At 58.3% G+C, this 22,333-nt stretch overlaps 1 protein-coding gene across 2 annotated transcripts in view; it reads left to right on the top strand.

Moving 5' to 3' along the window:
• Positions 1 to 22,333, top strand: part of STAT1 (signal transducer and activator of transcription 1) — a 35,003-nt gene that overhangs the window by 11,205 nt on the left and 1,465 nt on the right. The window contains exons 7-23 of one of the 2 annotated variants that reach the window (XM_081095411.1): positions 380 to 471; positions 685 to 836; positions 1,509 to 1,667; positions 2,524 to 2,616; positions 4,129 to 4,188; positions 4,928 to 4,957; positions 5,048 to 5,141; positions 6,195 to 6,236; positions 7,021 to 7,104; positions 7,719 to 7,817; positions 10,976 to 11,111; positions 12,981 to 13,030; positions 14,130 to 14,224; positions 15,133 to 15,278; positions 16,491 to 16,676; positions 18,084 to 18,156; positions 18,860 to 18,962. In XM_081095411.1, coding sequence (XP_080951537.1) covers positions 380 to 471; positions 685 to 836; positions 1,509 to 1,667; positions 2,524 to 2,616; positions 4,129 to 4,188; positions 4,928 to 4,957; positions 5,048 to 5,141; positions 6,195 to 6,236; positions 7,021 to 7,104; positions 7,719 to 7,817; positions 10,976 to 11,111; positions 12,981 to 13,030; positions 14,130 to 14,224; positions 15,133 to 15,278; positions 16,491 to 16,676; positions 18,084 to 18,156; positions 18,860 to 18,962 — 1,694 coding nt within the window. Of the gene's footprint in view, positions 1 to 379; positions 472 to 684; positions 837 to 1,508; positions 1,668 to 2,523; positions 2,617 to 4,128; positions 4,189 to 4,927; positions 4,958 to 5,047; positions 5,142 to 6,194; positions 6,237 to 7,020; positions 7,105 to 7,718; positions 7,818 to 10,975; positions 11,112 to 12,980; positions 13,031 to 14,129; positions 14,225 to 15,132; positions 15,279 to 16,490; positions 16,677 to 18,080; positions 18,157 to 18,859; positions 18,963 to 22,333 lie in introns of both variants that reach the window. The other variant, XM_081095410.1, reaches the window with a different exon arrangement.

Below are 22,333 nucleotides of genomic sequence, written 5' to 3'. Positions count from 1 at the left end.
TAAAAACTCAGAGAAGGAACCTCAGCTACTCCAACTTCCTAATCACCCACTTCTCTCAAAGCCACCGATCCGCTCTGCCTTTTTACCTGCGGTTTTGGAGTTTGCCACGCGATTCGTTGAGGTCAGACTGTGACAGTAACTTCAGAGCCAGGCGGCGCTGTTTCCACCCCACAGAGTCGCTGGAGACAAGGGCTTTGTTCCATGTGCCCAGTTCTTAGCGTGGCACCTTCTCCTCCTCCTGTTCAAGAAAGATGGGGGAACACCCGACTGGCCCTCTCGCTGCAGCATCCGGCCACAGCTCTGCTACGGGCCTGGGAGGCGTGGCCTTCGCTCATCCTGTCTTCTTTCACATTTGCCTGTTGTCTCTGCCCATTCACAGAGCACGAAGCCAACGGCGTGGCGAAGAGCGATCAGAAGCAAGAGCAGATGTTGCTGCAGAAGATGTACTTGATGCTGGACAATAAGAGAAAGGTGGGGACTCGCCTTCCGGGAAGACGTGCCGTTTTCGTCAGGGACTGTGAGGAGCGGGCTGGAGCTCAGGGTGGAGGAGCGATGGTGTTTATAACCACTTGACATAGCGCCCAGTTGAGATGAAAGGATAGTGGCTTTGCTTTTAAGAAAATCATTTAAAACTCAGCGATTAAAGGCGAATCGATTTTGCTTTGTTTCGTCCTCTCCCTGTAGGAAGTCGTGCACAAAATAATCGAGGTGCTGAATGCCACCGAGCTGACCCAGAAGGCCCTGATCAACGACGAGCTGGTGGAGTGGAAGCGGAGGCAGCAGAGCGCCTGCATCGGGGGGCCCCCCAACGCCTGCCTCGACCAGCTGCAGAGCTGGTGAGCGTGGCCCTGTTCCCCCTGCGGGGTGGCCAGCCCCGCTCCGCTGGGCCAGGGCACACCTCTCCCTCTGTCCCCGGGCCAAGGGTGCATCATCCGTGCCAGAACACCAGGGACATGGTCGTCACATGACACGCTTAACAACTCGGGCCCTGGTGTTTTATTAAAAACAAACGAGCCTGAGGCATTTTCCAGGAAGACATGAGATAACAGTTTGTGTGGCCGTTCGTCCAGGGCGGATGAGTACGTCCTGAAGCTGCGTGCGGCCTGGCCGGGCCCGGGGCGCAGGGGGAGGGCGGCTGGCCCCCGGGAAGGCGCTCTGGGCGTGCAGGCAGCAGGGCCGTGGGGGGTCCGGCAGCGCAGTCTGCCAGCGCTGACGATTCCATGGGGGGCGAGGGGAGGGGTCGCCTCAGGTTTCCAGGAGAAGTTGGATTGCACTTGAGAACGAATGGGAGGGCTTCGTGGCCGCCAGAGAGAGCAGCACGTTAGTTTTTTCTCCCCAAATACCAGCCTCTTAACTCCGAGAGGAGCCTCGTCCCCGCCGCCCCCTGCGGCGCGAGTGCACCTGTGTAGATGGCGGGCGTTACCTGTGGGGACCCCTGGCTGGTGGCCGCGGGCCCTCAGCCCGGCCGCTGTGGGCTGTTCTGACAGAGCCCTGTCCGTGCCTCCCAGGTTCACTGTCGTCGCCGAGAGTCTGCAGCAGGTCCGCCAGCAGCTTAAAAAGCTCGAGGAGCTGGAGCAGAAGTACACGTACGAGCACGACCCCATCACGAAGAACAAGCAGGCCCTGTCGGACCGCACCTTCAGCCTCTTCCAGCAGCTCATCCAGAGGTGAGGGGGGCTGTCCGCTCCTTCTGCAGTTCTGTTGCCCGAGGAAGGCTGTGTGGTAATGCAGACAATTAGGAAGGGTTTATGGGCCCTGGCCGGTGTGGCTCAGTGGACAGAGTGTTGGCCTGTGGACTGAAGGGTCCTGGGTTGGATTCCGGTCAAGGGCACAGGCCCAGGTTGCAGGCCTGATCCCCAGTAGGGGCCGTGCAGGATGCAGCTGAACAGCAATTCTCTGTCATCATTGATGTTTCTATCCCTCTCTCCTCCCCGCCTCTCTGAAGTCAATACAAATATATTTATATAAAAAAAGGAGGGTTTAATGGGTTACATAAACTTTTCACGGCCAGTCAGTTCTTTCCGGAGTCCTTCCTTCTGTGGCCGCCTAGAGTGAGAACTGGTAAATGTCACCCCTTCTCTGTCCCTCCACAGCCAGTCTGTGCAGAGACGGTGGGTCTCCCCTCATCAGACATGTCCCCTTCCTCTGGCCTCCTCTCCTCTCAGGCTCTCACATCCCCTCTCCTGAACGCTTACGATGCCATGCTTGTGCACGCTGTGAAAGGATCACTACAATAAGTCGTTAGCAAGTTTGCTTCTCAGTGCAGACTGTACGTGAACACAGTCTAACTGAGGGTTTTCGCTGGCGAAGAGGATCACAGCTCAGGACAATTCCTCTGATTCTGTCGAGAGCAAATGAGACGGGAGCGTTGCTTTACTGACTAGGAACCCTCACTTTATCCACTGTCACAGCCCTCCAAACTGCTTCTCAGCGTGTGCCCTGTACCCCCTTCCTCTGGGGGGGATCAGTTTTTACTGCTCGGCTTCCTGGAAATGCTAACCTGTGCTTTGCTGGGACCCACAGCTCCTTCGTGGTGGAGCGGCAGCCCTGCATGCCCACGCACCCGCAGAGGCCGCTGGTCCTGAAGACGGGCGTGCAGTTCACCGTGAAGCTGAGGTGAGAACGCCAGGCTGCAGCCGATGCCTCCTCCCCACAGCACTGCCCGGTGTTGCATCGGAGCGAGGAGTCCCCAGAGGGCACTTCTTCAGGCTGAGAGTCTGCTGTCTTCTCCCACTAAAGCTGTAGCAGATGTGTGTGCAAACACATGCACACCCCCCCCCCCAATTTTTCCAGTGTAGATGCAGTGCGCATTCACTGCACGAGGAAGTCGGACTGCAGGGCCGCACACAACAGACTGAGTCCCGGCAGCCCCTTCCCTCCGAGCGTCAGCCCGTGGAAGAGCTTCATGCGCCCCCAGAACCCGATGCACCTTGTGTGTGGGCCTGTGATGCATACGTTTTCTGCCCAGTGGGTTCTTAGCTCTCATCAGATGTGCAGTTACCTGAGTACCTGTAGGTGACTGTGGTAACAGCCTGTGCCAGGCCTCACAGGGTTCTGACCACGTCGACATAAGTACACGAGTTAATACGTTTGTGTGTGTATGTGTTCATACATAGACACCTGCACACACAAATACATATGACGTGCAGCGTTTTATTTCTAAGAACTGGGATTCTGCCAGTTGTTTTGCGGCCTGTTTTTCTCCTGATGATAAACTGCGGAGATGTTTTTATGCTTTCCCTCCTGTGGAGTAGCTGCCCCTGCTCACCTGCCCCTCCAGGGGCTCAGCGGGCTCTGGGGAGCAGCACTGGCCAGGGGAGCAACGGGCCCCAGGGAGCAGCACTGGCCAGGGGAGCAGCAGGGCTCCAGGGAGCAGCACTGGCCAGGGGAGCAACGGGCCCCAGGGAGCAGCACTGGCCAGGGGAGCAGCGGGTCTCAGGGGAGCAGCACTGGTCCCGGGAGTAGCGGGGCTCCAGGGAGCAGCACTGGCCTTGAGTCGGCCCTGGTCCCGTGTGCTGGGCAGTTAGTGAGGTCGTAGGGGCTGCTTCCTGGTGCTACACTCGGCACCTTGGGTCCTGGCACCACAGCCGGGAGGGCACCGAAAGTCTCATCCCGTCGCCTCCACACGGAGCAGAGCGAGATGTGGGGCTCCTGCCCGAGGCCTTCGGCTCAGTGAGCACAGCAGGCCTGAGTCTCCATCGCTCCACCGGCCCGGGTGATTAGAGAGGCCCCTCATTCTCCTGATTAGGGGCGATCGTTTTTATCTTCTCCCAAGAGGACAAGCATTAGATACAAGTTTTAGTAAAAGTAGTATCTCCTATATTTTACCGATACAGTTGACTAAAAGTAGACATTTTGTGAAGATCCCCTGTGGGCTGGGCCATGTAGGGAGCAGGTGCTGCGCTCTCTCACAGTCTGACGCCGCCGTTCTGCCCGCAGTCACAGCCGGAATGTGTCCCACAAACACACGTCAGAGGTCGGGGGGGCAGATAAGGATGTCAATTTCATTGTGATGACCCAGACTGGAGAAGGTGGGGGTTATCTACATGTTTATTGATAGGGAATTGGCATAATAAATTGTAATCGATAGTTGTTTTAAGTAATAATGACTTTTATTTTTCTTTCCAGATTGTTGGTGAAATTGCAAGAGCTGAATTATAACTTGAAAGTCAAAGTTCTATTTGATAAGTAAGATATCTTGAATACTATCTAAGATGCATGTACTGTTGAAATGCTGGTCTTGTTAGCCAAACACAGGCCGACGCCCCAGGCCGTTGTACGGGATCCCAGCGGATTATAATTGTAGCTCCCACTCTGATCCCTCTAATGCCTTCACGCGCCCGGCCTGTTTAGAGGGCACAGGAGCAAGTGTACGAGTGTGAGCAAGTCTCCGCACCCCCGCCTCCCCCTCCCCCCCGAACCCTGCCTCCTAGGCCGGCCCACCCCGGGGGAGGCTGCCGATGCCCCAGCTGCCGTGACTCTGCAGCCCGAGGATTAAGCTGTCACTTTCAAAGGTCCTCAGTTTCGTAGCAGCTGAGCAGGGCTCTGCTGAGTGGCATCCTCAGGGCTTGGCACAGTGCTTTGCATGGAGCAAGTAGTTGCTCAATAAATCGTGACAACCGAGGCTTGCATTGCGTGAGGGCGTGCTAGCACCCATCAGCTAGTTCACGCCTCACAAGAGGCTGCTGGTTGGTGCTGTTCACATGTTGCACAAATGAAAATTTCTGCCCCGTAATTTATTACCCAGTGACACTGGGCAGAGCTGGTGTGGGAGCGAGTGAGTGAAAGGAAGGGCAAAAGGCCCACAGATACAGATTGACCTTTTTGGTGACCTTTTATGTCTACAGGTACTTTATATTTCTGATAAAGCTCATTTCAAAGCTTAAATGCATAGATAGCACTTCACATAGATACTTTTCTTTTGCAGAGACGTGAATGAGAGAAACACAGTGAAAGGGTACGTAAAGTACTTTGCACTTATTTCACGATCTCCTTTGCGTGTTTCATAGTCCAAGCCCTTTTCACATCTCTGCCCTCTGCTGTCCAGGTTCAGGAAGTTCAACATCTTGGGCACGCACACCAAGGTGATGAACATGGAGGAGTCCACCAACGGGAGCCTGGCGGCCGAGTTCCGACACCTGGTAGGGCAGCCCGTTCCCCCTTTACAGCGCGTCAGGTTTCCTAGGACTTCGTGGGGTGTGGGGGCCCCCTGGAGGAGATGCCCCTCTGTGGCCGGCGATGCCCCCCCAGCGCTTGGGGACCCTCAGTCCCTCCCCAGCCCGGGACTGTGCACTGTTTCCTGCGTTTCTCTCCCGGAGGCACTGTATTTGGGCCGCAGGGACTCGGCAGCGTCTCCCACACACCAGTGCGCACATAAGTGGCCTGCACGCGCCGCCGGGGACCTCAGCTGGGAGGGCACGCGCTCTGACTGCGCCGTTTCCCCAGAGGTCCTTGTCGCCCCCACATCCTGGCGGTGCCTTCTCCCCACCCCGGTGTGGCCGACCCCAGGTCTCCTCAGCCCCCCCTCACGGTCGCCCTCCTGGTGGCCCTGCACCACTGCCACCCGGCAGCAGGCGCTCAGCGGGGGTGGAGGTGGGCGGTGCCTCGCCCGCCCCCCTGCCAACCCAGGTGCATGCTGAGGACGGGCTGGTGCCAAGCCCTCCGTGCTCCCGGGGCCTGCAGGGAGGCTCAGGGCAGCCTGCACCTGGCGGCCTCCCGTGAACAGCGACCCAGCCAGGAAGCTAGAGCTGGTGTGAGAACCTCAGTCCAAACTCAGGAGCCCAAGGGCGTCCGGAGCTGCTCTCAGACCCTGAGCTGTTCCCTCGACAACAAGGATCGACTCCTTGTGAGGACAGTCTCAGCTGGGCCTGCCTGGGGGGCTGCGAGGGCTGCCAGGGCAGGAGAGGCAGAGCCCTGAGCCTGGGGAGCCTGGAGCAGCTGGGGAGGGAGATGGGGTCACTCAGGGGAGGGAAGGGAGCCGTGTTCTGGCTCCTTCTGTGTGCGGGTGCTGGCCGATGCCCAGCTGTGGAGGCTCCTGCTGGGGACCCACACAGGCCCTGTCGTCGTGTTCTCTGGTTCTGAGCATAACTTCCCAGCCTGCCTTCTTCCCAAGGCTCGACTCTGGTGTGATTTGTAAGTGAAAATAGCACCTTCGAAGGTTGTGTCGTGTACTAAGGTGGCTTCTTGTTTTATAGCAACTGAAGGAACAGAAGAACGCCGGCAACAGAACCAACGAGGTGAGTCTGTCTCATCCGCAGGCCTGTCCGGGGGTGGCCCAGCACCCCCGTGGCCAGGACGCCTCGCACAGGCGCTCAGGCCCAGCAGGGCAGAGCGGTGGGCGTGTCTGGGGACTTGGTGCATCTGTAATGACAGCAAATACACTGCATTCGTGGCTTATGGCTTTCCAATGATTTTGCTCACAAGTGGGCCAGCCCTCCAGACTGCCCCGGGGGTGGGGGGTGGGGGGTAGGGGGTGGGGGCAGGGGGAGGGCCAAGGAGCCTTAGCCGCACAGATAGACCCAGTGGGAGTGGCTGTTTCCCGGGCGACAGTTCTTTCCCTAATCAGCGGTCCTTGCCATGGTTTCAGCGCTGTGTTGGAGAGAACGCCAGGGTGTCTGCTGTCATCAACTTGGGGCAGAGAGGGAAGCGAGCCCTTGCCTGCGTGGCCCCGGCTGGGCGCAGCCCTTGGCCTGGGAGCAGCCCTCGGCCTGGGCGCAGCTCTCGGCCTGGGAGCAGCCCTGGGCCTGGGAGCAGCCCTGGGCCTGGGAGCAGCTCTCTGACTGGGCGCAGCTCTCGGCCTGGGCGCAGCTCTCGGCCTGGGAGCAGCTCTCTGACTGGGCGCAGCTCTCGGCCTGGGAGCAGCCCTGGGCCTGGGAGCAGCCCTGGGCCTGGGAGCAGCCCTCGGCCTGGGAGCAGCCCTTGGCCTGGGAGCAGCTCTCGGCCTGGGAGCAGCCCTCGGCCTGGGCGCGGGGTGGAGTTGGGAGCTGCAGGACCCTGATGAGCGCTGCCCCTCTCTTTCAGGGCCCGCTCATCGTGACTGAGGAGCTGCACTCCCTCAGCTTCGAGACCCAGCTGTGCCAGCCCGGCTTGGTGATCGACCTGGAGGTGAGGTTTATGTGGCCCGGGCGTGGGAAACGTTATTTATTTAACTGCTTGCTTGTATTTTTATTCCTCAGTTTTGTTTTAGAGGTATTTACCTACTTGCTAAGAAAAGATGGTATTTTCCAGCTAATACTATCTTAATGAGTCATGAAGCTAGGTAATTGAAATAATCTTCAAATTCCGTAAGCACATTGTTTCAGTTGAGCTATTCTGTTAGTTTTTATAGAAAGCATTGAGATAAGTCAAAAACAAATTAAGCCCTAGGCAGTGGCTCAGTTGGTTGGAATGTCGTTCCCGTGTACTGAAGGGTCCTGGGTTCGATTCCCAGTTGAGGTGTGTGCGAGAGGCGACCAATCAATGTGTTCGTTCTCTCTCTCTTTCCCTCCCTCCCCCGCCCCGTCTCCCTTTCAAATCAATTTTTTTAAAATGACGTTAAGAAAAAAAAAACTAAACTATGAGCGAAAGAACATAACTTGACATTTTAATTTTGAAGTGTAACATCTATGTAAATTTATATGTAAATTTACCCATAATCCCCGGCTCAGGCTCGGGCCGGGCAGAGGTCTCAGGCGACATTGCTGTGACTCGACGATTTCATGGTCTCCGCCCTCTTTCAGACGACCTCCCTGCCTGTGGTGGTGATCTCCAACGTCAGCCAGCTCCCCAGCGGCTGGGCCTCCATCCTGTGGTACAACATGCTGGTGACGGAGCCCAGGGTACGTACACACGTCTGCCTTCACCCCACACCCCCTGCTCTCGCTTCCGCAGCTCTGCTCCGAAAAGGCGCCAGGGCCAGGTGCCGAGGGACATAGCGCAAGGGGCGCGGCCAGGGGTCTGGAGTGATTCTGGGGCGGCAGAAGCTTGCGGGTGTGTTTTGTATGAGAACCGTGACTTCCCTCAGGCTTGACTAAGCCAGGCAGTTGGTCGTCTATTACAGCGTATTGTGGATGAGGCCCTTTATTGTTACTTCTTTAAAATGGGTGCTTCTACTAAACAACCTCATTGTTGGAGTGTGCACACTCCCCGCCGACTGACTCTAGTCGATTATCATTGTTCACTGTACTCCAGCCCCTCAGTCACCGTGACCACCTGCATCCCCTCAGTCACCCACTCACCGTGAACACCCGCATCCCTCAGTCACCGTGAACACCCGCATCCCTCAGTCACCGTGAACACCTGCATCCCTCAGTCACCGTGAACACCTGCATCCCTCAGTCACCGTGAACACCTACAGCCCCTCAGTCACCCACTCACCGTGAACACCTGCATCCCTCAGTCACCATGAACACCTGCATCCCCTCAGTCACCCACTCACCGTGAACACCTGCATCCCTCAGTCACTGTAACACCAGCATCCCCTCAGTCACCGTGAACACCGCATCCCTCAGTCATCGTGAACACCTACAGCCCCTCAGTCACCGTGACCACCTGCATCCCTCAGTCACCGTGACCACCCGCATCCCTCAGTCACCGTGAACACCTACATCCCTCAGTCACCGTGAACACCTACATCCCTCAAGTCACCGTGAACACCTACATCCCTCAGTCACCGTGACCACCTGCATCCCTCAGTCACCGTGAACACCTACAGCCCCTCAGTCACCGTGAACACCTGCATCCCTCAGTCACCGTGAACACCCGCATCCCTCAGTCACCGTGAACACCTGCATCCCTCAGTCACCGTGAACACCCGCATCCCTCAGTCATCGTGAACACCTACATCCCTCAGTCACCGTGAACACCTGCATCCCTCAGTCACCGTGAACACCTACAGCCCCTCAGTCACCGTGAACACCTGCATCCCTCAGTCACCGTGAACACCTGCATCCCTCAGTCACCGTGAACACCCGCATCCCTCAGTCACTGTGAACACCTGCATCCCTCAGTCACCGTGAACACCTACAGCCCCTCAGTCACCCACTCACCGTGAACACCTGCATCCCTCAGTCACCATGAACACCTGCATCCCCTCAGTCACCCACTCACCGTGAACACCTGCATCCCTCAGTCACTGTAACACCAGCATCCCCTCAGTCACCGTGAACACCGCATCCCTCAGTCATCGTGAACACCTACAGCCCCTCAGTCACCGTGACCACCTGCATCCCTCAGTCACCGTGACCACCCGCATCCCTCAGTCACCGTGAACACCTACATCCCTCAGTCACCGTGAACACCTACATCCCTCAAGTCACCGTGAACACCTACATCCCTCAGTCACCGTGACCACCTGCATCCCTCAGTCACCGTGAACACCTACAGCCCCTCAGTCACCGTGAACACCTGCATCCCTCAGTCACCGTGAACACCCGCATCCCTCAGTCACCGTGAACACCTGCATCCCTCAGTCACCGTGAACACCCGCATCCCTCAGTCATCGTGAACACCTACATCCCTCAGTCACCGTGAACACCTGCATCCCTCAGTCACCGTGAACACCTACAGCCCCTCAGTCACCGTGAACACCTGCATCCCTCAGTCACCGTGAACACCTGCATCCCTCAGTCACCGTGAACACCCGCATCCCTCAGTCACCGTGAACACCCGCATCCCTCAGTCACCGTGAACACCTACATCCCTCAAGTCACCGTGAACACCTGCATCCCTCAAGTCACCGTGAACACCTACATCCCTCAGTCACCGTGAACACCTGCATCCCTCAGTCACCGTGAACACCCGCATCCCTCAGTCACCGTGAACACCTGCATCCCTCAGTCACCGTGAACACCCGCATCCCTCAGTCACCGTGAACACCCGCATCCCTCAGTCACCGTGAACACCCGCATCCCTCAGTCACCGTGAACACCCGCATCCCTCAGTCACCGTGAACACCCGCATCCCTCAGTCACCGTGAACACCTACAGCCCCTCAGTCACTGTGAACACCTACAGCCCCTCAGTCACTGTGAACACCTACAGCCCCTCAGTCACCGTGAACACCCGCATCCCTCAGTCACCGTGAACACCTACATCCCTCAAGTCACCGTGAACACCTACATCCCTCAGTCACCGTGAACACCCGCATCCCTCAGTCACCGTGAACACCCGCATCCCTCAGTCACCGTGAACACCCGCATCCCTCAGTCACCGTGAACACCTACATCCCTCAGTCACCGTGAACACCCGCATCCCTCAGTCACCGTGACCACCTGCATCCCTCAGTCACCGTGACCACCTGCATCCCTCAGTCACTGTGAACACCTACATCCCTCAGTCACCGTGAACACCTGCATCCCTCAGTCACCCACTCACCGTGAACACTGGTTTAGCAAATACTGAACCAGAGAAGGGGGTTAGGCTCCTGAAGCCTCGGTGACAAGCTCTCGTCACCCGTTCGTAGGGACCTGTTCCTGTGGGTGTCATTGAGACGCTTACCCGCTGTGCTGCTGGTGCATTAGCGCCAGGCTCCTGCCCAGCGGCACTGAGCCCCCGGCCGAGCACAGCCTGTCGGGCGTCACAGGGCCCCGAGCCGGTCCTGGCCTGAGGGGGTTAGGCAGCACCTTTCCTGTAACCGTGAGGCCCCGCAGAGCAGCACGAGATGCCGGGCGCTGCGCTGGCCAGACCTCGGGAAGGACCGGTCCCCCGAGAGGCGGGCTGGGGGTGGACGGGTGGGGGCGCTCTGACCTCAGCGGGTGACGCAGTTCTCACCCGTGGGGCACGCGCGGCCACAAGTGGGCGCAGAAGCACGTGGGTCTCGATTTCCCAGCGACGGACCTTTCGGGAAGCATGGGCTTCACAGAGGGGACGCTGCAGGCCGTGCACATCGGCCCTGTTTCTCCGTCAGCCGTGGCTGTCGGAAGCCGGCACCGGCGGTGCTGAGGCCTGGCCTGTGGCCGTGGGGTCGGGGCGCCGCTCACGTCGTGTCCTCCCCCCAGAACCTGTCCTTCTTCCTGAACCCGCCCTGCGCGCGCTGGGCGCAGCTCTCGGAGGTGCTGAGCTGGCAGTTCTCCTCCGTCACCAAGCGAGGCCTCAACGGGGACCAGCTGGCCATGCTGGGCGAGAAGCTGCTGGGTACGTCCCGCTCGTCTGTGAGCCCGCAATCGCGCGTGTCTCCGCGCCCTCCCCCTCCTGCTCTTCTGTTCAAGGCGGGGAGGGGAACCGCTGGCTTTTCCAGGGCAGCTCAGAGCTGAGCGGGCGGCACCCCCACCTCCACAGACAGACCGGCCAGAGGTCTGGTGCCTGTTTCCCACGATCGCGTTGCTTCTGAGCAGCGGTCCTGAGAGAAAGGTGTTTTTGCATTGTGTCAGGTATATTCCTTGTGGCTAAAATAAGTTCCGAAGAGAAAGGTACAGTCTTTTTAACCTTGGAGAGAAAACTACGTCTCCACCACATGCGAATAGGGCTGGGGCCCGCGCATGGCACCCCCCGGGTGCTGGCCTCAGCGGCCAGTAGGAGGCCCTGCCCACTGCCCACTGCCCACCTTTGGACCCCCCTGACCAAGAGCTTTTCCTGCCCGGGCAGGTCCCCCCAGGCAGATGGTCCCCTTCCAGTGGCCAGTGCCACGGGTGGACGAGTCTCCCACCCTCAGCAAATTAAAGACCTGCTGGTCTCAGACCTTCAGTGGACAGAGCGTCCACACGATTTCTTTAAGAATTCACGGGCAGCGTCGCTGCACATTCACTCCTTGCCCAGCAGTGCTGCACGCACTGCAAGCCCCCCAGGCTCCCCTGACCACAAGGCTGGCTGCAGCGCCTCCTCTTGGCCATGTAGCTGCTAACGTGGGGGCTTGTGCTACTGAATCAAAAGTAGAAAGTCACCCTATTTCTTCTCCTTAGTTGGTGAGACTTAAGAAAGATATATTTTCTCTCTGTAATGGCTTATTTGTGATTCTTTAAAAAAATAAAAAAATACCTACTGGGCATGTGTCCTGACCAAGCATCGAGCCGTGACCTCCTGGTTCATGGGTCTGTGCTCAACCTCTGAGCCACACCAGGCCGGCCATTTGTGGTTCTCTTTGAGGAGAGATGAGCTCCCACCTCTGGTGGCCTTGGGCTGCTTTCATATGTGTAGCTAGTAACCCCGAGGCCTCCTTCCCCTCCCTTTTTTCTCCCTCGACTTCTGCCCTAGCTGGTTTGGCTCAGTGGATAGAGCATCAGCCTTTCGACTGAAGGGTCCCAGGCTCGATTCTGGTCAAGGGCACATGCCTGGGTTGTGGGCTCGATCCTCATTAGGGGGCGTGCAGGAGGCAGCCAATCAGTGATTCTCTCTCATCACTGATGTTTCTGTCTCCCTCTCCCTTCCTCTCTGAAATCAATAATATATTTTTTAAAAAAGACTTCTGATTTGTATCAAACTCCCCAGCCCAGCTGTGGGCAAACTATGGCCCGCGGGCCGGATCCGGCCTGTTTGAAATGAATAAAACTAAAAAACAAAACAAAACCATACCCTTTTATGTAATGATGTTTCTTTGAATTTATATTAGTTCACACAAACACTCCATCCATGCTTTTGTTCCGGCCCTCCGGTCCGGTTTAAGAACCCATTGTGGCCCTTGAGTCAAAAAGTTTGCCCACCCCTGCCCTAGCCCCTGTCCCATTTGGAGGAGGGGTGAGGGAAAGGCCTCATCGATATCTAAGACACGTATAAAGTCAAGTGTTGATTCAGTAGGTCGCCTAGGATGGTCTTGGCTTAGTTTGCATTTTTAAAACAACCAGCTCTGCAGGTCACTGGAGAGGGAGGCCATGGGGTGGGGGTGGCCCTGGGAGGGACCACGTGGAGGCTTCTGCAGAAAGCGCGCTGTGGGGGTAGCCTTGTGCACACAGCCTCCCTGTGCCGGTGCTGGCTCCTTCCTTTGAGGGCAAACAGGAGCCCAGCCACCAGCCCAGCCAAAGCTCCGGAACGGACTTCTGTTTGCTGATGAAGCTTGTTTTTCTTCGTTAGGTCCTGGTGCCGGCCCCGACGGCCTGATTCCGTGGACGAGGTTCTGTAAGGTGGGCCCTGCCGGGTTACGCTCTGTCCCTGGCTCTCTGCGAGGTCCTCGCGTCTCTCCCTGTGGCAGTCGCGCGGGGAGTTTGTTTTGGCTCATCCCTCTCCCCGTGGGCCCCCAGGGCAAAGTGTTTACTTTCCTTGGCACCGAAGTCGGCCTGCTCCGAGTCAGACAGGAAGCGCCTGCCGGGTGATAACATTCTTTCACATCCCGAGCGAGTCTTGTTTGCTCACACGGTCCCTCTGGCAGCGTGTTAGTCCGTCCGTGAGAAATTGTGCTCCGTGCGTGCGGGGTGGGGGGGTTGGCACCAGATGAGCTCCCGCAGGCAACTCAACCCCCAGCCTACTCAACCCCCAGCCTACTCAACCCCCAGCCAACTCAACCCCCAGCCTACTCAACCCCCAGCCAACCCAACCCCCAGCCTACTCAACCCCCAGCCAACTCAACCCCAGCCAACTCAACCCCCAGCCAACTCAACCCCCAGCCAACTCAACCCCCAGCCAACTCAACCCCCAGCCAACTCAACCCCCAGCCTACTCAACCCCCAGCCAACTCAACCCCCAGCCTACTCAACCCCCAGCCAACTCAACCCCCAGCCTACTCAACCCCCAGCCTACTCAACCCCCAGCCAACCCAACCCCCAGCCTACTCAACCCCCAGCCAACTCAACCCCCAGCCAACCCAACCCCCAGCCAACTCAACCCCCAGCCAACTCAACCCCAGAAAACTCAAGCCCAGGGACCAGCCACCAGCGGAGGGAATAATTAGACCCCCTGAAGTCAGCAGGCTGCTGCCTGCTCACTGCCCCTGCAGCTTGCTACTTGCTACTGGTCTGTCCGGTGCGAGGGCAGCTTTTCTGATTCCCCTGGAGGTCACTCCCTGGCCGGCTGCTCCTGTTCGGAGAGGGAAGCGGGGGCGGCCCAGGAAATGCAGAGCTGGGTGTGTGGGGACCAGTAATGGGGGGGGACTGCTGAGTGCAGGACTGCGCGGGCTGTGGCAGCCGGGCTGCCTTGCAGGTTCCAGCCTGGTGGTGGGAGGAGGCACGGGAAGTCACCAGGACTTTGGATTCCTTGTTCCTAATGTGTGTACTTGTTTACTTGCAGGAAAATATAAATGATAAAAATTTTCCTTTCTGGCTTTGGATTGAAAGCATCCTTGAACTCATCAAAAAGCACCTGCTCTCTCTCTGGAACGATGGGTAAGAGCCGTTGGCAGGTGCGGCGTTGAACCTGTGCTCAGCGCACACTCCCGGGCTGTGCGGCTGGCGCAGGCCTGGCCCGTTGCCAAGACCTGTGTGCGTCTCAGAAACGGGGCTTCCGGCACCCTCAGGGCTTGGGGAGGGGGGCCTCAGAGATGACACTGGGGCGCTGAGTGCCACCCACATTTATCCAGCGCCCACCCTATTGCCCCAAGGGAGGCAGAAACACTTTTATTATTGTTTAATATGTTGGGTTTTTTTAAAAATATATTTTATTGATTTTTTACAGAGAGGAAGGGAGAGAGATAGAGAGTTAGAAACATTGATGAGAGAGAAACATCGATCAGCTGCCTCCTGCACATCTCCCACTGGGGATATGCCCGCAACCCAGGTACATGCCCTTGACCGGAATCGAACCTGGGACCTTTCAGTCCGCAGGCCGACGCTCTATCCACTGAGCCAAACCGGTTTCGGCTGTTTAATATGTTTTTATTGATTTCAGAGAGGAAGGGAGAGAGAGATAGAAATATCAATGATGAGAGAGAATCATGGATCAGCTGCCTCCTGCACACCCACACTGGGAATCAAGCCTGCAACCCGGGCCTGTGCCCTGGCCAGGAATCGAACCGTGACCTCCAGGTTCATAGGTCAACGCTCAACCACTGAGCCACGCGGGCGGGCCAGCAAGTATTAACTGCTCACCTGGAGCCCCTGCTGGGCCCATGCTGGCGATCCTCTTTGGACCCCGCCATGCGGAAGTGAAGTCCTTCCTGAGTGGGTTAAATCGCTGTAAAGCCTCCGATAGCCGGTCCCTCGTGAGCTGGTCTGTCAGGGCCCAGCGACCTTGATAGAAAGTTAACATGAAGGTGAAGGTCACGACTGACCCGCATGCCTCGCCCTCCCGCCAGGTGCATCGTGGGCTTCATCAGCAAGGAGCGCGAGCGGGCGCTGCTCAAGGACCAGCAGCCGGGCACCTTCCTGCTGCGCTTCAGCGAGAGCTGTCGCGAGGGCGCCATCACCTTCACGTGGGTGGAGCGGCCGCAGAACGGAGGCGGTAAGGCCCATGGCCCTGCCCCCCTGCACAGCAGCTCCTGCAAAGAGCCAGCTTCCGACATAAAACCGGACGCTGTCCTCACCCAGCCGCCTCCAGGCAGGGTTCAGTCCATCGCACGAGGGTCTGTGGTTCCCTCGTAGCCTGGAACATGGTGTGCAGAGCTTGGGCTTTAACTCACACGGCCACGTTTTTTTTCTTGTCGTCTATAGACGGAAGGGGAGTCGGTATGAGTGGCAGCCAGGTCTTAGCAGGGGAAGGCTGCGGGGGCAGGGGCGGGCACAGGTGCAGGGGGAGGGGGGTGTCACAGGTGCAGGGGGGCGGGCACAGGTGCAGGGGGAGGTGGGTGTCACAGGTGCAGGGGGCAGGGGGCAGGGGCGGGCACAGGGGGGTGGGCACAGGTGCAGGGGGAGGTGGTGTCACAGGTTCAGGGGGAGGGGGTGTCACAGGTGCAGGGGGGCGGGCACAGGTACAGGGGGCAGGCACAGGTGCAGGGGGAGGTGGGTGTCACAGGTGCAGGGGCAGGCACAGGTACAGGGGGGCAGGCACAGGTGCAGGGGGAGGGGGGTGTCACAGGTGCAGGGGGAGGGGTGTCAAAGGTGCAGGGGGAGGGGGTGTCACAGGTGCAGGGGGAGGGGGTGTCACAGGTGCAGGGGGCGGGCACAGGTGCAGGGGGAGGGGGTGTCACAGGTGCAGGGGGCGGGCACAGGTGCAGGGGCGGGCACAGGTGCAGGGGTGGGCACAGGTGCAGGCAGGCTTTCTGAGAGGGGTCTGGGCCTGGGTGCAGCCCTCCACCTGCCGTCAGACGGGGCAGATGCAAGTTGACATTTGTTAAATTGGATTTCTGTTTAACAAATGAATCCATGACTGAGAAATGCCCGTTTGGGGGCAAAGGCTGAACAGAGAAGGGCAGGGTAGGGGAGCTGGTTCCTTCTCGGCAGCTGGCAGTTTGCAGTGAAGACACGTGCTTACAGCTGTATCACAGGTGCCGGCACGCGATGACAGACGAGTGCTGTTGGTAGTAATGGCGGCCTGCTTTCCCTTGGTTATGAAAGGGTTATAATTCACTTAGTGGAAAGGGTTATAATTCACCCCTGAGGAGGTGATTGGTTCTTCTCGGTGTCTCTCAGATCCCTGGACGCCGCTGTGCTCTGCGTCTTTCCTCGGTTGTGCTGGGATATTCCGTGGGACTCACCTCGCTGATCTTCTCTTTAGAGCCTTACTTCCATGCGGTGGAGCCCTACACGAAGAAAGAGCTCTCTGCGGTGACGTTCCCTGACATCATTCGCAACTACAAGGTCATGGCCGCTGAAAATATCCCAGAGAACCCCCTCAAGTACCTGTACCCCAACATCGACAAAGACCACGCCTTTGGGAAATATTACTCCAGGCCCAAGGAGGGTGAGTGCCCGTGTTCTCATCTCATCGCCGTCCACAGCTTCGGACGCCCCCGGGCCCTTGCCTCCTCTCGTGCAAGGAGCCGGCAGGGCCCCGGCCCCACGCTGAGCCATCAAACCCACTGCCTTTAGAATTGCTCAGAGCGGGCTTTGGAAACATGGCATCCACACAGCGCAGCTGGCCCCAGTGCATTCGTCGGCCTGAAATACCTGCTAAGAAATGAGCAAATGACTCTTCTTTCAGAGGGCCTTAAAGGTCATTTCTCGTCTGGCATATGTTACGTTATTTCCACGTGGAAAGGGTAAAAGGTAGGATCACTGTGGCCGGCCGAGTTATGGCCGCCTGCTCCTGCTGAAGCCGGGGAAACGGAGGCCCAGGAGAAGTGCCCGGGTTCACGGGGTGACCCGGCCAGCTGAGGCGTGTGTGACAGTGACTGTGGGGAGAGCAGACCTGGCGCTGACACGGGCCTCCTGCTCCCCGCCCTCATGCGGCACTGAGAACGCTCGGCCAGGCTCCTCTGGCTTGGAACATGCCGGCAAAGCTGCTTGCTTTTCAGAACCTGAAGCCTCAGTGCCAGCAGTTACTCGGGGGGAAGTTGCCCTCCCTGGCCTGGCCAGCTGCGTGGTTACGGCAGCCAGGCCGGGCCCCAGAGCCAGGCACAGCTCCTGCAAGGTTTCGAGCCTCGGAAAGAGAAGCCGCTCAGTCTGACCCCTGTCCCAAACCCTCCCTCGTCTCCCGTTGTTCACATCCCCACCAGAGCCTCAGGTGACTCAGCCAGGGAGCTCCGACCCCTTGAAGTTACGGGACTCCAGTCTCTGACTATGGAGAAAATACAGTCACTTTCTGTTGTTGTTCATCCTCGCCGGGTGATATCTTTTCCCTTAAATTTTTTAAATTTTTTTTTAATATATTTCTTTATTGATTTCAGAGAGGAAGGGAGGAGAGAGAGATAGAAACATCAATGATGAGAGAGAATCATTGATTGGCTGCCTCCTGCACGCCCCCCACTGGGGATCAAGCCTGTAACCCAGGCATGTGCCCTTGGCTGGAATTGAACCTGGGACCCTTCAGTCCGCAGGCTGACGCTCTATCCACTGAGCCAAGCCGGGCAGGGCTTCCCTTGAATTTTTTAAAGAGAGTGGAAGGCAAGGAGGAGACAGAGAGAGAGAAACATCGATGTGAGAGAGACACATCGATTGGTTGCCTCCTGCACAGGCTCCGACCGGGGCCAAGGATCGAGCCTGCAACCGAGGTACGTGCCCTTGACCAGAGTCGAACCCGGGACCCTTCAATCCTGGGTCAGTGCTCTAACCACGGAGCCACCGGCCAGGGCCCAAAGTCCCATTTGGTGAAAGGGGCGTGCCTGCGTGTGGTCCTGCTAATGGGGTGTCCCTGTGTTCCTTCCAGCAGCAGAGCCCATGGAAGTCGATGGCCCCAAAGGGACAGGATACATCAAGACGGAGCTGATCTCCGTGTCTGAAGTGTAAGTGAGCCAGAGCCGTGCGCCGCCCGCTCGGCTGGGCGCGGAAGATGCTTGCACTTTGCTTTCCCTTGTCCTTGCCGCCGCCGCACTCGACCCGATGGGAAGACCCCACTTAGAGGTCCGGTGTCACCGCCTCAGCATTTTACTGCCTTTATATAAAAAACAAAACAAACAAAAAAACCCCAAATACCCAAAGTTGTATTTAAGGGATATAAATTCTCCCCAAACAGATACTTTGAAAAAGTGTGAATAAAATGAGCGAAAATCGATCAGAGTGGGAAAGTAGTTCTTTTCGATCTGGAAACGGCCACCGTGATGGTTGAGATACATTTCTTCCACCTGCTTTTATTCTGTCGTTTCATTTCATAAAAGGTAGACAAAAAAATTTGGAAAAGGCATGGTCAGTAGTTTGGCCTGAGCGCTGTGGGCGCATGGAGTAGCCTTCACGTAAAATCTCGGATCAGCCTCCTCTGCACTCACACCGCAAGGTAGGGAAGAGGGACTCCCACCGCCTCCGATGCCCCCACGCCCCAGGCCACACCGCTCAGGGGCCGCGCCGGGGACAGCAGCCTCCCGGGGCTGCACTTTCTAAAATGTATTTTGCAGGTGTGCGCACTCACCTGCAGTGCAGGCCGACGACATGTGCGGGCCGGGCCCTGCTTCCCGCCCAGAGCTAACCCTGCTTCCCTCTCTCCCCTTCCAGTCACCCTTCCCGACTGCAGACCACAGACAACCTGCTCCCCATGTCTCCCGAGGAGTTTGACGAGGTGTCTCGGATCGTGGGCCCCGTGGAATTCGACAGCATGGTGAGTGCCCCGCGGGTGGGAGCTCCCTGGGCAGGGGGGCCCCCGCACCCCGACAGGCCTGGGCCCGGCCGCAGGACCTCAGAAGGAGCCTGGCAGAGCCGGAGGGAGGCTTCCGATCGGCTGCGCCCAAACAAGCCACGTCACCCCCAGGATTTCTCCCCTGGCGGCAGCACCTTCCAAACACTAGTGACAGCTCAGAGGTGGGCGAGCCCCTCGCCCTGTGAGGCGATCCATTGGCGACTTCCCAGCCTTCAGGGACTAGGACCCTCTGACCGGGTTTGCCTCGGGCCTGCTGCTTCAGGGGGAGCTTCTACTTGTCGGGGGGCTAGAGCTTGGTAACTACAGAGCTGATGGGAGACGCGGCAGCAGCAGGGAGCCTCCCACCTGCTCCCGGGTGGGACTGGGGGGAGCTGTTGGCACCTGGGCCGGAGGGAAGCAGTTCGAGAGGGTCGGGTCCGAGGCCACTTCCTGTGGGAGGAGGGCGTTGCCACTCTGGTCGGTCCGACCTGTTGTCTCCCGTCTGCCTGCAATCCTCCCTCTCACGATGTTTTTGGTTGGCTGGGTTTTGCTGACGCTGTTTAATTGTAAGCTTTTCCACATGAAGCCATCCCAGTTCATTGTGAAAGAAGTGTTTCACAGCTTCCAAACATCCTCCGTCCTTACCGGCCTTTCTGCATCTCCGCGGGCCTGGGCCGACCCGCGGGCAGTCGTGGGCGGGAGGTGGGGGGGTGGGGGGAGGGGAGGCCGCATGGGCTCTGCTCTGCACACTCTCAGGTCCCAGGCCACACCCTCAGGTCCCGGGTCCATGCGGGCAGGGTCCCAGGTCACACCCTCAGGTCCCAGGTCCATGCGGGCAGGGTCCCAGGCCACACCCTCAGGTCCCGGGTCCATGCGGGCAGGGAATGCGTTTATAAAACATCAGGAAAGTTCCCGGTATGCCGCTCTCTCTTTTGTCCTCACCTGAGGCAGCACAGGCTGAAATCCTCACACCGGCCTTCCTTATGCTTCCTGATTGCTGACCAGTGTCTCTGTCACTTGGGAAAATGCTCAGGTAGTGAAGCAGCGCCACAGTCTGTTCCTGTGGACGGCGGACAGGGCACCTCGTGTGTAAGGGCACGTCCTCCGTTAGTGCCCCCGGCCCTGGTGGAAGTGCTTTGAGAGCCGACAGAGAGGCGTAAATAGAGAGCCTATTGAGAACATGTGAGCCGCCGCCTGGCCTAGTGGCTGAGCGTCAGCCTGTGAACCAGGAGGTCACGGTTCGATTCCTGGTCAGGGCACAGGCCCAGGTTGTGAGCTCGATCCCCAGTAGCAGGCGTGCAGGAGGCAGGCAGCCAATCAGTGATTCTCTCTCATCATGGATGGTTTCTCTCTCCCTCCCCCTTCCTCTGAGATCAATAAACATGTATTTAGGGGGGGAAAGAGAGCGAGCATGTGAGATAGGCCAGTGGAGCCAAAACACAGCTGCCTTTCTGACGCTTCCATTGTCCCTGAGCTCGGCCTGGTCCTCATGGGCACTGCCACCCCTCAGGCGACACTCCTCAGGCTGGCTGTGTGCCAGGCACCCACAGGTAATGACTCAGTCCTCACACCACCTCCCGAGCTGGCATTACTGTTCCTCCTGTTCTGCGGGGGTGGAAAAGGCACCCCAATTAGGTCACTTGACTAAGAGCAGTGAGTGAAGGGCGGGTTTGAATCCCGGGGCGTGTGGAGAGCCTGCCCCGTCCCCCCATCGCAGACGCCTCCCACCGACAGCAGCCTCTGCTCCATTCAGAGCCCGCCCGCACCTGGGGGATCAGTCTGCGAGGGGGGGCAGGGCGGGGCGTGTGCCTGGGGTGAGAGGCCTGTGCTGTGGGCTGGACATTGGAGTTCTAAGTCCGTCACCTCCGTTATTTCCCGGGGCCGAGGAAATAAGATGGATCCGTTTCCTCCGTCTGTGCGCAGTGCAAGCGCATACTCCGCGCTCTCAGTGATTCTGGGAGAGCAATGGAAACCCCTGAAATGCTGGCAATGGCTGGGGTCCCAGATGTCCCCTGTAGCCACCCCATCCCATTCCAGATGACTTCTTTCATTTCAGGGCCACAGGTCCATATAGAATAAATAACCCTGTTTCACACACACACACACGATTACAGGTGGAGAGGACTTAAGGAGCTAGAGCAGCCGTGGGCAAACTACAGCCCGCGGGCCAGATCCGGCCCGTTTGAAATGAATAAAACTAAAAAAAAAAAAGACCGTACCCTTTTATGTAATGATGTTTACTTTGAATTTATATTAGTTCACACAAACACTCCATCCATGCTTTTGTTCCGGCCCTCCGGTCCAGTTTGAGAACCCATTGTGGCCCTCGAGTCAAAAAGTTTGCCCACCTCTGAGCTAGAGGCCTGTGTGCGGGGCAGCACTAGACACAAGCGCTGGGTTCGTCCCAGACTGAGTAGACCCCCTTGTCTGTGTCAGATGGTCTGTCCTCACCTGGGCCACCCTTCCCATCAGCATCCACTCCTGGAATAGGGCACCTGCTCTGACCCAGAGTAATCCCTCACAGAGCAGCCAGGCCCAGGTCTGGAGGCAGCAGCTCTGGGCACGGGTGGCCCGCGGTGGGCTGGTGTGGGCGATGCCTGTGCCCCTCAGGAGCAGGAGCCCGCAGGCCCCGGGAGGTTGTCCGGGGGACGGCACGCGTGCTCCCACGCAGGACCTAAGTGCGTGTTTAGCCGGGATTTCCTGTCCAATAAACCTTCTCCTCGGCGCCAGGAAAGCCCATCGCCTCTCCCAGGCCTTTGGTCAGAGCTGACGTGACCATAAGGGACATTTAGTTATTGCTGCTGTTGTCTGTCTGCCACGCGGCGGCCTGTGTCCAATTTAGCCCTTGAGCACCCCATCCACCTTCGCCTCCTGGGCGGGGGGACCTGAGATACAGCGAGGCCAGCGAACACGCCCGCCTGTCACAGCTGCTGAGGAACGGGCGGGTTCGAGTCCAGGCTTGCTCCCTCCCACTCCTCCGAAGTCTACCCCCTGTCCACACACTGGCAGCATCAGCCGCACTGAAACGGGCAAACCTTCATTCTGCTTTTCATCCAAAATCCTTTCCTGGCGCTTTCCCTCCCGGGAGCTCGCCCTGCCTTCCTCCTCCCCTCACTCCCCCCCCCCCCGCCCAGCACCCGCAGGTTGCCGTTATCCAATCTCCGAGGGCCTCCCCGAGCCCCTTTCTTCTAGGGATCGCTGCTTCCCCCTCCGTGGTTCGCCCAGTCGGGGCACTTCGGCTGCGCACCCCTCATGCAGGCCGGTCAGTGTGCAGGATGCTCAGCGGCGCCCCGCCCCGCTCACTAGGTGCCAGTAGGGAGAGCCCAGCCCGGCAGCCTGCCAGGTGCCACCTT

Source organism: Myotis nattereri, assembly GCF_964212035.1.
Source record: "Myotis nattereri genome assembly, chromosome: 7".
Taxonomy (NCBI): Eukaryota; Metazoa; Chordata; class Mammalia; order Chiroptera; family Vespertilionidae; genus Myotis; species Myotis nattereri.
This window is presented reverse-complemented; position numbering and strand designations above follow the sequence as displayed.